Source organism: Lathamus discolor, chromosome 6 (assembly GCF_037157495.1).
Source record: "Lathamus discolor isolate bLatDis1 chromosome 6, bLatDis1.hap1, whole genome shotgun sequence".
NCBI lineage: Eukaryota > Metazoa > Chordata > Aves > Psittaciformes > Psittacidae > Lathamus > Lathamus discolor.
This window is the reverse complement of record NC_088889.1, coordinates 1,389,435-1,404,090: the sequence shown is the minus strand read 5'-3', so window position 1 is coordinate 1,404,090 and position 14,656 is coordinate 1,389,435. Positions and strand designations below refer to the sequence as shown.

General features: G+C 55.3%; 1 protein-coding gene and 2 long non-coding RNA genes across 3 annotated transcripts; 2 read left to right on the top strand and 1 right to left on the bottom strand.

Annotated features, from left to right (window-relative positions):
- Positions 1-211: 211 nt before the first annotated feature.
- Positions 212-8,198, bottom strand: LOC136016623 (uncharacterized). Its single transcript, XR_010613663.1, has 3 exons — positions 8,091-8,198; positions 6,342-6,543; positions 212-1,921 (listed from the first exon to the last, which is right to left on the bottom strand). It is a non-coding gene; the product is annotated as an uncharacterized LOC136016623 (long non-coding RNA).
- A 241-nt stretch (positions 8,199-8,439) lies between these two features.
- On the top strand, positions 8,440-10,782 carry CHST14 (carbohydrate sulfotransferase 14). The gene has a single exon (XM_065685632.1). It carries the CDS (start codon positions 8,440-8,442, stop codon positions 9,523-9,525), a length of 1,086 nt encoding a protein of 361 aa, XP_065541704.1. The 3' UTR covers positions 9,526-10,782.
- Positions 10,783-11,966: 1,184 nt separating this feature from the next.
- Positions 11,967-13,803, top strand: LOC136017611 (uncharacterized). The gene is made up of 3 exons (XR_010614010.1): positions 11,967-12,041; positions 12,222-12,404; positions 13,436-13,803. It is a non-coding gene; the product is annotated as an uncharacterized LOC136017611 (long non-coding RNA).
- The last annotated feature ends 853 nt before the right edge of the window (positions 13,804-14,656 follow it).

Below are 14,656 nucleotides of genomic sequence, written 5' to 3'. Positions count from 1 at the left end.
ATGAGCAGGAAGAAAAGGTCACGTCTGTTCCAGTGCTGAATTAGCTCCTGGTTATAGAGGGGAGCGGGTGGCAAGTGGGCTGTGGGACGGATGGGATTGGGCTGGGCAGGGGAGCCTCATCCGTAACACATCTCAGGTCCCTGGGACATTTACACCTGCAGCCTGGTGTGGTGCCAGCAGGGATGATGTTCCTGATCCCATGGCCTTGGGGTTTTCCTGGAGAGCCAACTTGGAATTGTCCAGTTGGATTTAATGTGACGGGGCTGCCCGGAGGCATCAGGAGTGTGCCAGTGATGGAGTGAACATGCACCCTGTGTGTGTCCCACGTGTCCCAAGCTCTGGTGTAAAGACAGTGTCTTTAGGGGTCAGTTAAACAGAGAAAGAGCTTTCCTGTCCCAGCTCTCCCACATGGTGAGCTGTCATCCACGGATAATCTGCAGCAAACTGAAAAATTGGGATTAACGTCAGGCAAAATTGGATTTGGTGCTGAAATCTGCCACCCGAGGGAGCTCAGCTGCATCTGGCTCTCCTGTGTCTGCCTTCAACCAACTCCTGCCCTTGTACCGTGCCTGATGGTGCCAGGGACCTCCTGCCAGCGTGCCACTGGCCACGGGGCTGTCCTCGGGGGTGACAGACACTGCTGGCCGAGGTGGGCTCACCCTGCTGGGAGCAGGGATGTGTCTTGTCACTGGGATCCTCTGCCCAGCTGAGGACCTGGGGGGCTCCACGTCTGGTTTTGATGACCCAGTGGTGATGAAGGTAACGGGCAGAGCCGAGCTGCTGCGTTGCATCTCCCCTTGTCTCTATGTGCAGTGTCTGGAGGTGAGAGAGAAAAGGGACTGCAGGGGGAAGGTGGCACTTGGGGTGCTGGGAAGGAGCAGTCGGGGCTGCAGGCACCTCGGATGAGGCTTGGGCACCGGGACAAGCACAATGGATGGGTGGGAGATACTCAACAGCACATCCTGAGGTTTGGGAATCAATCTCTTGGGAAGCACGGGACGGTTTGTCTGCATCATTTCCTGAAGCCAGGGGATGCTGCTGCAGCTCTTTGTGTTTGATGCTTCATTGTGGACTCTGCTTCGATCGGGGAAGGTGCCAGTGGGGACCCGGGGGGGTTTCCTCATTCCCCACATCTCCCATCCAAGCAAACCCAAAGCATCCTTCAGGACCCGCTCTGGCTGCTCAAGTCTCTTCCCACCTGGAGCAAAAGCCACGATCTCCCGGTTGCATTGAACTGCTGCTTCAGTACCGCTGATGACAGCCGGGTGTAAGGGTGCCAGACTGCACCGCGGGCAGGAGAGGGGCAGCCGGGCTGGCCCGTTAACATCACAGAGCACTCGCTCACCTCCCAGCACCGTCCCCGTGCAGCGGCTGCTGATGGATGAGCTGAGCCGAGCGCGTTGCTGTGTGAGCCTTGTGCCATCGCCGGTGTCACCCAGGGGAAGAGATCCCATGTTAACAGTGTCCCGGAGTGATTCCCACTTCTACTGTGCCCTCCTTGTGCTGTCGGTGCAGAAAAGCACTTGGTTCATGGAGCTGGGGGCTTGGGATAGGTAATGGAGCAAGCGCTCTCTAATCCACGCTGATGCTGTCTCTGAGCACTTCGGCTGCGCTCCAGCAGGTAAAGTGAGGCACCAGCTCCGCTCAGCACAGGCTCCATCTGATGGAAAGCACCACGGCCCCTCTAATACCGCGCTTCTCTGTCACTCCCCCACTGGCTGGTCCATTTGGAGCTGGATGAAACTGAGGTTGAGCATTTAATGCTCATCTCCAGCTGCTGCTTCTGCTGCATCCCTGTCCGTGCACTGCCAGGGCTGGAGGCTGAGCTGTTTCCTTCAGGGAGCAGCAGGAAGCTGCAGGTCACCCGGCACGGCACCGTGTATCCAGGACCACCAAGATGTGTGTTCCCAGAGGCTGCTTCCTGCAACAAAATCCATCAGAAAGGTAATTCTCATCCATTCCTGGGGAAGGAGCTGTGCTGGGTGCCTGCACAGCCCCTGGTGCACCCAACATTCAGCTAAATCAGCCCTTTCTACAGTAATTCTCCCTCCAGCACCATGAGGGTGTTTAAGTGCAGGGGTGAAGGCACCTTCTTCCAAACCACAGGTCAAGAGCTCCAGAGGGCCCCTTCCTTGAACCCTGTGCCTGGGTCTGGGGATGGCCACCAGCAACAGGGAGCTCAAGAGCCAACACAAGCAGCTGCTGGGAAAGCTGAGGAGATTTGTTGGGGAGAAGGAAAGGAAGGAGCCCAAAATCAGGGGAATGGAGGAGAAATGAGGTCACACTGCTGGGCTGGCCAGGAAACCCACAGGGTGCTGAGAGGGACTCCTCATCTGGGCTGCACTGCCAGGCCAAGGGGAATGGCTTGAACCTGCCCGAGGGGAGACTGAGCTGAGCTCTTAGGCAGAAGCTGTTCCCTGGGAGGGTGCTGAGGCGCTGGCACAGGGTGCCCAGAGAAGCTGTGGCTGCCCCATCCCTGGCAGTGCTCAAGGCCAGGTTGGACACAGGGGCTTGGAGCAAGCTGCTCCAGTGGAAGGGGTCCCTGCCCGTGGCAGGGGTTGGAGCTGGAGGAGCTTTAGGGTCCTTTCCAACACACACCAGGCTGGGATTTTATGCCCACTGTCCATATACAGGATGGGTGCAGGATTCCCTATACAGGATGGGACCCACCAGCCTTCCAAAGGAACTGCTGGCACAATGTGAAGCTGTGATGCTGTACCAGGTACCAGCCTTGGGGAAGGAATTAATGATGGGGATGCTGTGGTGGTGATGACCTCACCTGGAGCACTGGGTGCAGTTCTGGTGTCCTCAGCATAAAAAGGACATGGAACTGCTGGAACAAGTCCAGAGGAGGCCACGAGGATGCTCAGGGGCTGGAGCACCTCCCATATGAAGACAGGCTGAGGAAGTTGGGGCTGTTCAGCCTGGAGAAGAGAAGTCTGCATGGGGACCTCAGAGCAGCCTTCCAGTACCTGAAGGGGGCCTATAGGGATGCTGGGGAGGGACTCTTCATCAGGGACTGCAGTGACAGGACAAGGGGTAACGGGTTAAAGCTGAAACAGGGGAAGTTTAGATTGGATCTAAGGAGGAAATTCTTTCCTGTGAGGGTACTGAGGCACTGGAATGGGTTGCCCAGGGAGGTGGTGAGTGCTCCATCCCTGGCAGTGTTCAAGGCCAGGTTGGATGAAGCCTTGGGTGGGATGGTTTAGTGTGAGGTGTCCCTGTCCATGGCAGGGGGGTTGGAACTGGATGATCTTGAGGTCCTTTCCAACCTGAACTATTCTATGATTCTATGTTTGAGGAGGTCCCAGCTCCTATGAAGCCAAGGAATGCAAATGGGAGCAAGTGGTGCATGTGCCTCGTTGCTATAGAGATGAGATGCTTTTCCATCAGAGCCTCCGGTGAGAGCAGTTAATCCGGTTTTAAAAGGAAAGGATATTTAATAACGGAAACAATTTAACCTGGATTTACCCATGTGCATGTGCTCAATGGAGGCACCATTTATCCTGTGGCTTCATACTGAATATTGATATCTCTATAATTCTCTCCTGAGCACTTGGCAAAACCAAGCTGGAGTTGGAGTGGGTCTGACCACTGTAATTTGTAAAGGCAAATCCATTTAACAGTGCTGGAATCTCCTGCGTCTTGATGAATATTCTTCTGCTCTCCCAGCGGCAGGAGCATTGGAATTACCTGTACTGGAAAACAGAGAAGCTGCTCTAATGGAGAGGTGTTCCTGAGAGGATACAGAGCAAAACCTCAGCAAAACCAGGTTGGGTTTTGGTGCCAGCCAGTGCCAGTGTCCCTGCCAACCCCATCCTCAGTTGTGCAAGGTTTGGAGGAGGTTTGTGACAAAGCAAGAGATGAGCAACCTGCTCCAGTGGCTTTAAGCTGCCAGAGGGGAGGGTGAGCTGAGCTCTTAGGCAGAAGCTCTTCCCTGTGAGGGTGCTGAGGCGCTGGCACAGGGTGCCCAGAGAAGCTGTGGCTGCCCCATCCCTGGCAGTGCTCAAGGCCAGGTTGGACACAGGGGCTTGGAGCAAGCTGCTCCAGTGGAAGGGGTCCCTGCCCGGGGCAGGGGTTGGAGCTGGAGGAGCTTTAAGGTCCTTTCCAACCCAAACCACTCTGGAGTTCTGCACCATTTGTAGGACTTGAGGGTTCCCATGGATGCAGCCCCCCTGAAGTGCAGGCTCTGATTTACCCACACACAGTGGGCAGTGAGAGCTGGGTCTAGTTCATCCATTGCTGCAAACCCCGCCTGTTTTCCAGGCTCTCTCAGTCAGGAAGGGTGCCCTGTGCAGTGTTAAAGTGCTGCTGGTGTGGAGCCAAAAGCCATGTGCACTGTGTGCACTGCCCGAGGTACGGGAGGGATGGACTCTGAAATGGGGCAAAGGGACAGACTTAAACTTCACATTGAAATCTGTACATTTCAGACCGTGCTGAGGGTGGTTTCCTGTGTCTTTAGACAAAGCTCCAGGGGTAACATCACCCAGCTTTGCCCAGAGCACCCCAGAACCTGCCCACGGATCAGTCACATGGAGCTCTAACAAGTCTCTTCCTTCCCTGTTCACAGGTTCTCACTGGGACCAGCAAGCTGCTCGCAGCTCCTGTCATTGCCGGGCTGTCTGCATCCCGAGCACCTCCTGCAGAGCCGTAATGCTCGGTGTTTACTCAGCCTGATCAAGAGACAAAGGTAAATGTTGGGTTGAAAGCACCCTGAGAAGGGCTGTGAGTTAGAAAAGTCCTCCTTGTGCACCCGTAAGAAAGAACCAAACTCTTCCATCACTTGTGGGTTGCAGCATAAACCTGTAGGCGAACCCAGTAACGTGCAGCTGGGTTTCCTCTGAGACATTTTAGTTTCTAAATGAACCCTTCCAGCAGAAATGGGTCTGTCTGTGGAGGCCTTTCCCATCAGGTTTCTTTTAACCACTCTGAGGATCCAATTAATCAACACCCAGAGGGAGCAACAGGCACGTCCCGTGTAACCACAGCTCGTTGCTGCAGTGACATGGGTTTAGCCTTGCAAAGGAACTCAGCAACCCCCGAGCTGTGTCTTTGCTTGGTTGTGGTGTTCCTCGCAAGACTTTGCATCCCACCGTGTACCTGTGCTGTTCACAGCGGTCCTTACAGTTCCTTTGTAGACACTGGATGAAATGGGCCGCCTGCAAGTTCTAGCAGCCTGGAATGTATATTCAGAACCACTCTGTTATCTGTAGGGCTGCAGTAGTTATATATGATATTAGCAGTGAACAGACATAAAGAGGATGTGCAGTGCCAGGCTAACGTGCCTTCTAAGGAACACAAACTTCCCTTGGCTGCTTTGGCAGGAGTATCATAGAGTCATAGAATAGTTCGGGTTGGAAAGGACCTCAAGATCATCCAGTTCAACCCCCTGCCATGGGCAGGGACACCTCACACTAAACCATCCCACCCAAGGCTTCATCCAACCTGGCCTTGAACACTGCCAGGGATGGAGCACTCACAACCTCCCTGGGCAACCCATTCCAGTGCCTCACCACCCTTAAAGAACTTCCTCCGTAGATCCAATCTAAACTTCCCCTGTTTCAGCTTTAACCCATTACCCCTTGTCCTGTCACTACAGTCCCTGATGAAGAGTCCCTCCCCAGCATCCCTATAGGCCCCCTTCAGGTACTGGAAGCTGCTCTGAGGTCTAAACGCAGCCTTCTCTTCTCCAGGCTGAGCAGCCCCAACTTCCTCAGCCTGTCTTCATACGGGAGGTGCTCCAGCCCCTGAGCATCCTCGTGGCCTCCTCTGGACTTGTTCCAGCAGTTTCCATGTCCTTTTTATGTTGAGGACACCAGAACTGCACACACTGCTCCAGGTGAGGGCTCAGGAGAGCAGAGCAGAGGGGCAGGATCACCTCCTTCGCCCTGCTGGTCACGCTCCTTTGGATGCAGCCCCGGATCCGGTTAGTTTCTGGGCTGCGAGCGCACACTGCAGCCGGCTCATGTTCATTTTCTCATCGACCAGCACCCCCAAGTCCTTCTCGGCAGGGCTGCTCTGAATCTCTTCTCTGCCCAATCTGTAACTGTGATCATCCAGTTCCAAAGTCAACTGGATAAATACCAGGAGCAAACAGGTATTGACAGTATCAGAGCCATTTTCTCCAAGTCAAGGGCGTTCCAGGGAGGCCCAATCCTCATCCTGGAGCCATGGATTATTGTGTACATTGGCAGAGCTTTGGTTTACACTGGTGCCGAGATCAGGCTCAGGTCCTTGGAGCTGCCTGCTGGAATCAGAGCTCCCCTGGTGCCGCAGAGCGCAGTGCTGCTGGTGGCAGGGCAGAATGCATCGTCTCCTCCTGGAGCTGACGCTGTACTTACATCAAACTCAAGCTGTAAAGTGTAAAGCAACGTAGCTGCAGGCTCTCACTCTTCGCTACCGCTGCTCTGCCGTGGCTGACAAGATGCTCCTGGCTCCTGATCAAAGGGAACTAAGTGGGAGCTGTTCCTCTCTTGATGTTAAGGAAGCTTTTGACAGAGTCCCTGTGAGGCGCACGAGCCCCGTGGCACGCTCTGAAGATCACTGCAAGGAAAGGAGAGTGCTGCCAGGGTGAGGGGGCTCTGCCTCAGAGGGGGCTCTGCCTCAGAGGGGGCTGTGCATGGAAACCTCATGGATGCTGTGCTGCCATGGGGTGCTCAAGCTGCCCATGGGGCTCTAAGGGGGAGCCACTGGTTACGGCTTGTTGCTCATTTGGCCAAAGCCTCAGGTATTTTCCTAATACCCAGCATTAGACTGGAGATTGGGAACAATTCCTGCCCCAGAGGGTGCTCAGCATTGGAACAGGCTGCCCAGGGCAGGGCTGCAGGCACTGGCCCTGCAAGTGTTCACACACCGTGGAGACGAGGCCTCAGTGCCATGGGTTAGGGGTGGCCTTGGCAGTGCTGGGAATGGTTGGACTGGATGAGCTTAAGGGGCTTTTCCAACCTGGTTGCTTCAAGCAGTTTGCCTGAGCCCAGAGCTGAAGCTGAGCTGCAGGAAGTCACAGAAGGGGCTTGGGGGCAATACCTGCAGCCTCTTGTGAACCTTGTCCTTTGGCTTCCAGGTGGTGGCACAGCCTGACCCGCACTGCCAGCACCCATCACCAGCGCACTCACACCTCCCTCACGTCTGGGCTGCGAAACCTTACAGCCACGGGGCTGGCCCTGCTTAACTGGCCTCATAGTGCAGAAACCACGGTGGGTGCGAGGGCTGGAGCAGCTCTGCTCTGGAGCCAGGCTGAGAGAGCTGGGCTGGGGCAGCCTGGACAAGAGAAGGCTCCTGAAGGGGAGACCTGAGAGCAGCTCCAGTGCCCAAAGGGGCTGCAGGAAATCTGGAGAGGGGCTTGGGACAAGGGCCTGTAGGGACAGGCCAAGGGGAATGGCTTTAACCTGCCCGAGGGGAGACTGAGAGGAGCTCTTAGGCAGAAGCTCTTCCCTGGGAGGGTGCTGAGGCGCTGGCACAGGGTGCCCAGAGAAGCTGTGGCTGCCCCATCCCTGGCAGTGCTCAAGGCCAGGTTGGACACAGGGGCTTGGAGCAAGCTGCTCCAGTGGAAGGGGTCCCTGCCCGGGGCAGGGGTTGGGGCTGGAGGAGCTTTAGGATCATAGAATCATAGAATAGTTCAGGTTGGAAAGGACCTCAAGATCACCCAGTTCCACCCCCCCTGCCATGGGCAGGGACACCTCACACTAAACCATCCCACACAAGGCTTCATCCAACCTGGCCTTGAACACTGCCAGGGATGGAGCACTCACAACCTCCCTGGGCAACCCATTCCAGTGCCTCAGCACCCTCACAGGAAAGAATTTCCTCCTTAGATCCAATCTAAACTTCCCCTGTTTCAGTTTGAACCCGTTACCCCTTGTCCTGTCACTGCAGTCCCTGACGAAGAGTCCCTCCCCTAGGACCCCTTCAGGCACTGGAAGCTGCTCTGAGGTCTCCACGCAGCCTTCTCTTCCCCAGGCTGAGCAGCCCCAACGTTCTCAGCCTGTCCTCCCGAAGCTCCCTTCCTCCCAAACCTCGCTGTGGTTACAGGATTCCATGAATCCAACCCCCGCCTCTGGCCGGCTCGGCAGGAGCCGGGAAGCGCTCACCTCAGCTCGAACCCCGGCGGGTTTCATTTTAAACCACATCCCAAGCGCGCTCGGGGCGCGGGGGCCGTTACCCTCAGAACCGGTAACTCTGTTACGGCCCCCCCCCCCCCCCCCCCCCCCCCCCCCCGGCTCCCGTCACGCCGCAGCCCCAGGGCTCGCTCCCCGGGCTCGGGAAGGGGGGGAAACCCCTTTGTCCCCCCCGGCCCCTTTTGGGGCGGCCGCAAAATGGCCGCCGCCTCCCCCGGCCCCCTCCCACCCCCTGGGCGCGTCACTGCCGCCCGAGGAGCCCCCGGTGCCCCTCTGCGCTCTGCGCATGCGCCGCCGCGCCTGAGGCGGCCCCAGCGCCGCCATGCTGCCCCGGCCCGCCTGCCCCGCCGGGCTGCGGCGGGCGGCCCCTTCGGGCCGCAGCCGGTCCCGGGGCGGCGGCGGCGGGGGCGGCCCGGTGCTGCTGCCGTCCATGCTGATGTTCGGCGTGATCCTGGCCTCCAGCGGGCTGCTGCTCATGATCGAGAAGGGCATCCTGGCCGACGTGAAGCCGCCGCCGCTGCACCCCGCGCCCGGGGAGCCGAACCGGCGCGGCGGCGCTGAGGAGGCCGCCGGGGACCTGGAGTCCGAGGTGCTGCGGGACATCCGGAACCGCACGATCGGCGCCGTGTGCGGGCAGCGGGCCATGCCCCGCAGCGTGTGGGAGCTGCCGGCCGGGCAGCGGCGCACGGTGCTGCGGCACCTCCTGGTCAGCGACAAGTACCGCTTCCTGTACTGCTACGTGCCCAAGGTGGCCTGCTCCAACTGGAAGCGCATCCTCAAGGTGCTGGACGGGGCGCTGGAGAGCGTGGATGTCAAGGTGAAGATGGACCACAAGAGCGACCTGGTCTTCCTGGGGGACATGAAGCCGGACGAGATCAGCTACCGCCTGAAGCACTACTACAAGTTCATCTTCGTGCGGAACCCCATGGAGAGGCTGCTGTCGGCCTACAGGAACAAGTTTGGGGAGATCAAGGAGTACCAGCAGAAGTACGGCGTGGAGATCGTCCGGAGGTACCGCCGGAACGGGGGGAACTCGGCCGGGGACGACGTCACCTTCGCCGAGTTCCTCCGGTACCTGCTGGACGAGGAGGTGGAGAGGATGAACGAGCACTGGATGCCCATCTACAACCTGTGCCAGCCCTGCGCCGTCAGGTACGACTTCATCGGCTCCTACGAGCGGCTCAGCGCCGACGCCAACTACGTCCTGGAGCGCGTCCGTTCGCCCTCCTTCATCCGCTTCCCCGAGCGGCAGCCCTGGTACAAGCCCGTCACGGCAGAAACGCTCCATTATTACCTGTGCAACACCCAGCGCCGCCTCATCAGAGAGCTCCTGCCAAAATACATCCTGGATTTTTCCCTCTTTGCCTATCCCCTTCCCAACATCACCAGCGAGTTCTGCAGGCAGTGAGCTGCAGGGGTTTGCTGATGCCGCCGGTGCTGCGAAACGCTCTGTTCTATGCATTCTGCCCTCATTTTATACTTTTCCAGCCCTCTTTGTATGACATTTTATACGTTACCCCTGCTACCTGAATGCTTTTGTATCGTTCCCATTTTTACGTGTACGTACGAGTACAGGAGCTTCTGTAGAGCTATTTGGCTTTAGATTCTTTTTATACAGTGGGACGTGGAAAACACCTGTGAGGGAGCTGAGAAATTGATACCTTTTGAGTGTTTTTTCACCCTTTTCTGTGTTTTGTACCAAGTAACGTGCAGCTGAATTGTGGGTGTAATACAGCCGTGTAATACAGCCGGTGTAATACAGCTGGTGTAATGCAACCAATGTAATACAGCCGGTGTAATACAGCCGGTGTAATAACAGCTGGTGTAATACAGTCGGTGTAGTACAGCCGGTGTAGTACAGCCGGTGTAATACAACTGGTGTAATACAGCCGGTGTAGTACAGCCGGTGCAATACAACCGGTGTAATACAGCCGGTGTAATAACAGCTGGTGTAGTACAATCGGTGTAGTACAGCCGGTGCACTGAGGATGACACAGTGGTTGATGCACTAAATATTAGCGCTGTTAAAACTGGTCCTGGATTAGGCAGGAGGCAGTTTTAGGGGTATGAGTAGAAGAAAAGGCTTTTCTAAACTAAGGCCTTATTTGTCCTTTAGTTTCCCAGCTGTAGATGGTGGTTAAATAGGGCTGGTCTTTTTTTCTGGGACAGTAGTACCTCTGGGGTTTATTACTATGGATTATTATTATTTACCATTGAAATAAAACTAGTGGTAGGATTTTGTGCAATTTTTAGGACTTGGAAGTACCAGCTCCTTACCCAGTGTAATGTATCTGATGCAAGACCAAGCCATAACAATTCCCTTTTCTCTCTCTGAATTGAAGCAATACAGACTTGGGGTAAAATCCCATCCCGTCCTGGTTCCTGGGCCATTAAACAGCAGAATCCCATCCTGCAGGGCACAGCTCATCCCATCGATGGGCCTCTGTGCCTGTGTGGGTGCAAATCGCTGCGGAAAACCGCATTCTCCATCCACATCTGAAACACCGGCGAGGCCAGGATTAGTCCTTCCTCCTTGTATGGAGGTGCAAAGCCTTTTTGTAGCTATTTGTATTTAATTATGGCCGTTAAGGGGGGGGGAGATGGGGCAGAGTGCTCTTCCTGGGAGGCTCTGCCCTCGTTTTTAATAAAGCTTTTATACGAATTAGCCTGTTGCTTAGTGCTTTTCCTTGGGTGTTAAGGATGTATTTGCATCCCTGGAGAGGCCGCCTGCCCCTCGTGCTAAGCCATAGCATGAAATATGATGAAAAGGCCACTCCTGCCTTGATTAATTTGTGTTTGAAGTGCCAGAGCAGCAGTAACAAGCGGAGAAAGAGCCCCAGCCTGACAAGGAGACGATTACCCGACGCGGTAATGGGATGAAAAGCAGCAGTCGGCAGCAAAAGAGGCTCCTAATTGCTGTGGAGGTGATACAAAGCGGTGGGGATGGATTATGGATGCTGCGGGAGCTTCCTGGGATTAAGCTGGCAAGAAAAGGGGGAAGGAAATGGAGGTGTTTTCTGTAGGATTTGCGAAAGTGCCTGAGAGAAGGGCCTGGAGCTGCAGCCAAGTGACCGGTGGAGGCAGCCAAGCAGAGCCCAGGTGGGTTTTACCTTTGGTAATGGGGTTGTGGCTGGGCACGAGGGCAGGGGCTGCTGAATTCATGGACTTCATTCACCTCAGCAGCCACCAGAACGGGTTAGAAATGGGCTTTGCTCTCATTGTGCCCACTCTGAAACCCGCAGGGTCCGTCTATCCGCAGTGATGCTGAGGACCACACGGGAGTGTTCGGTGCCCAGTGCTGGAGAAGCTGGACATGGGTCTTGTTCTCCATCCGAAGACATTGGAAACCAGTTGGGATCTGGTTGTATTCCATCAAACAGCTGCTGATGGTGATGTGAGGTGAGGTAAACCTGACCTTCAGGCCTCTCTAAGGAGGAAGAAGCTGGTTTGACTTTACCCCCTCCACCTGCTTCTGGGAAGCGCAGGGAATGTTTTCTGCCTCTTTATTGATGGGGTTTTAATTAAATCTCCCTTTCTCAGCAGTCTGAAAGGTTTGTGCCGTGTGTTTGTTCGTGTGCTGCAGCTTCTGTTCTCCATTAAATGGCTCTTGTTTCCTTCATCCCGTTTATTGCACACAAAAGGCTTTTGATTTTCTTTGACTGCCTCTTACTCCGTTACTGGGTATCACTGATCACTTTGTTTCTCCTTAAATAAAAGCAAACGGCTCCCACTTCCTTGTGCTTTCCCAAAAGGAGGGGTTTAATGTGGGGAAACCCCATAAAACCTCATAGCTTGGGCTGAAGTTTGTCCTATACCTGGTACAGATGGGATAGGGTGGAAAATTCTCCCAAAGGCTGGAGTGGGGGTGTCTTGTCCAGTACCTCTAAACCTTATTTCTCCTATTTGATCAAGGTTATGGACTAGGTTTGTTTTTCCTATCTCCCTGCTGCAATGGGATGGCAAATATGAAAATCAATGCAGTTTCCATTACTGGTTCTATGATTTATCCATGGCCAATAATACAAATGCCTGGGAAAGCTTTTGGCCGGGTAAGCAGGAAAAGTCATGTCCCTCAGCAGCTCTCTGGTGTCTTTCTTTTGCCAGGTGTGTATCCGGTGTGGGATAAATCAGGAGTGAATTCCAGAGCTGACAGCAACTGCTGGAGGCAGGAGAGGCCGAGCAGGATGCAGCCTCGCTCCGCAGGGACCTGGCTGGGTGATGCCGATGGAAGCAGGGAGGAGAGGGTTTCACAGCAGCTCAAGCACAAACAAGGAGGAAACCTTCAAGGTATGAACTGGTTTGGTTTGGTCAATCTGATTTACGCTGCTGCCTCCTGACCTGCTCCGGTTTGGCAGCTCCTTTCCCACCTCTCCATCTCCACACTTGCAGTACCCCTGTGGGATAAAAAGGTGATCTCTTTTGAATGACTGCATTTTGTTAGCCCTCAACATTACTGAATGCCCCAGGCTCCCCCAAGTGAATAACAGGAGGTTTTAGCACTGGGGTTTTGTCACTGCGTTTCCTTCCTGCCAGAGCCTCAGCAGGGATTTAAGGCAGCCTGGGTTATCCTGCTCTGGACCAGCTCTGTCCCAGTGAGGCCATGGGGATGCTCCACATCCCAACGCCCTGATTCACATGTGCTCTGTACCCCCAGGGATGCCAGGGAAAAGCAGAAGCCTTCCTGCTGCAGCAGAGGTCAATGGGCTGTTGATGGACCTTAGCTTACCAGGGCGCTTGTTTCAGACCCAGAGTGATGGATTTTGTCCCACTTTAGCAATGCCCATCGGGAAAATCAAGGGATGTGCGCACAAAAGGGTGATGCCTGCCAAGCATTGGAGTTGGCTCATGCGGAGATTCCAGGGTGTGGAATTAGAGCTGGCTGGCTAAGAGAAAAGTACATGGGGGAGATTCTAGGGTTTGGAAATGGAAGAAAACCCCTGTATGTTGTGCTGTTGTGTCACATCTGGGCAAAAGGCTCTGGGTAAAAGCATCGCAAGAGTGTCCCAAGTGGCATTTTGCCCTCCGAGATGGTGCAAATGGTGTTTCAAGGGAAATTCCATCTCGTGTTTTTCATTTCAAGGGAATTCCCTTCATATCCAGGGAAATCCCATCTCAGCTTTTAGGTGGGAGTCTCCAGCCTCAGTTCTGTCCAACCTCCTCTCCGTGCCAGGGAGTTTTCCAGGTCTGGTTTGCTCTTGCCTAGCAGACGGGGCGGTTTCCTTTTCTCCTGGGAAAACACCTTTGGATTTTTAAACTTACCAGCACCTTTTCCCTTTGCTGACCCAAACCATGCATTTATGAACTCTGTTTGCTTTTAGCACAGCTCAATGTGATTTAGAGCCAAGACGCTGGATGGATTCACTTTGTATCTCTCCGAAGTGCTAATAATAGGAGCAGCGGAATCCTGGTGGTGCCTCAGGAGAGGCTGAAAGTTAAGCACTGCTGGGTTTATCCATGAGCTGCAGAGCTCTTCCACAGGGACCAGCACCACTCAGTGGCTCTCAGGAGCTGGAACACTTTGGTGAGCGATACTTGCTGATGGGAGCTTGGGCAGTGAAAGAAAGGGGACAAACAGGACCCTTGGGGCTTCAGTGCATCCTTCTGCGCTCCTGAAAGTGCTTGTTGGGGTATTTCCCCCCTTATCCAATGGCGCTGGTGCAGGGCCTGGAGCCCAAGTGTGCTGGGGAACGGCTGAGGGACCTGGGGGGTTCAGATGGAGAAGAGAAGACTCAGGGGGGACCTGATGGCTCCCTACAAGTGCCTGGCAGGAGGATGGAGCCAGGAGGGGCTGGGCTCTGCTCCCAAGGAACAAGGGATGGGACAAGAGGAACCGGCCTCAAGCTGCGCCAGGGCAGGTTTAGATGGAGCTGAGGAACAATTCCTGCCCCAGAGGGTGCTCAGGCATTGGAACAGGCTGCCCAGGGCAGGGCTGCAGGCACCGGCCCTGCAAGTGCTCACACACCCTATAGACAAGGCCCTCAGTGCCAGGGGTTAGGGGTGGCCTCGGCACTGCTGGGAACAATTGGACTGGATGAGCTTAAAGGGCTTTCCCAGCCTTCTTGATTCTGATCCTATGGGGTTGCTGGGTTGGAGTTAAGCTTCCAGCAACCAGCAGAATCCTGTTTCTTGCTGTCTCTCCCCAGCCATCTCCATGGACTCGCTCCAACAGCCGCTTTTCTCCACACATTTCCCCTGTAGATTCTCTTTTACCTCCTCACTGCAGGTTTCCCCAGATCACTGCAGCTTTTCCCAGCTTTATGCCTCTTTCCCAGGCCGTTTCCCACGGATACTGCACACCCCATCCCTACAACCCCCCTCATCTCCCCGGGCTCGGCCCCTCCTAGCTGCAGCTGTGTTTAAAGCAAACACCATCCCCTCCTGTTGGCTCTGAATTGCCACCCGTGGGGCCAGGTTACATCTTCCAGCATCCTTCTTCCTGAGCCTCAGCTCTCCAGCTGCTCCCTCCACGCATGCATCCCCAGCATCTCCCCACCGGCAGGGCCTGCTGGCAGGAAGCAGGCTGGCAGCCAGCATGGTTG

What these genes read in the sequence shown, in the direction of transcription:
- CHST14 (XM_065685632.1), top strand. Translation starts at nt 8,440, where the DNA reads ATGCTGCCCCGGCCCGCCTGCCCCGCCGGGCTGCGGCGGGCGGCCCCT.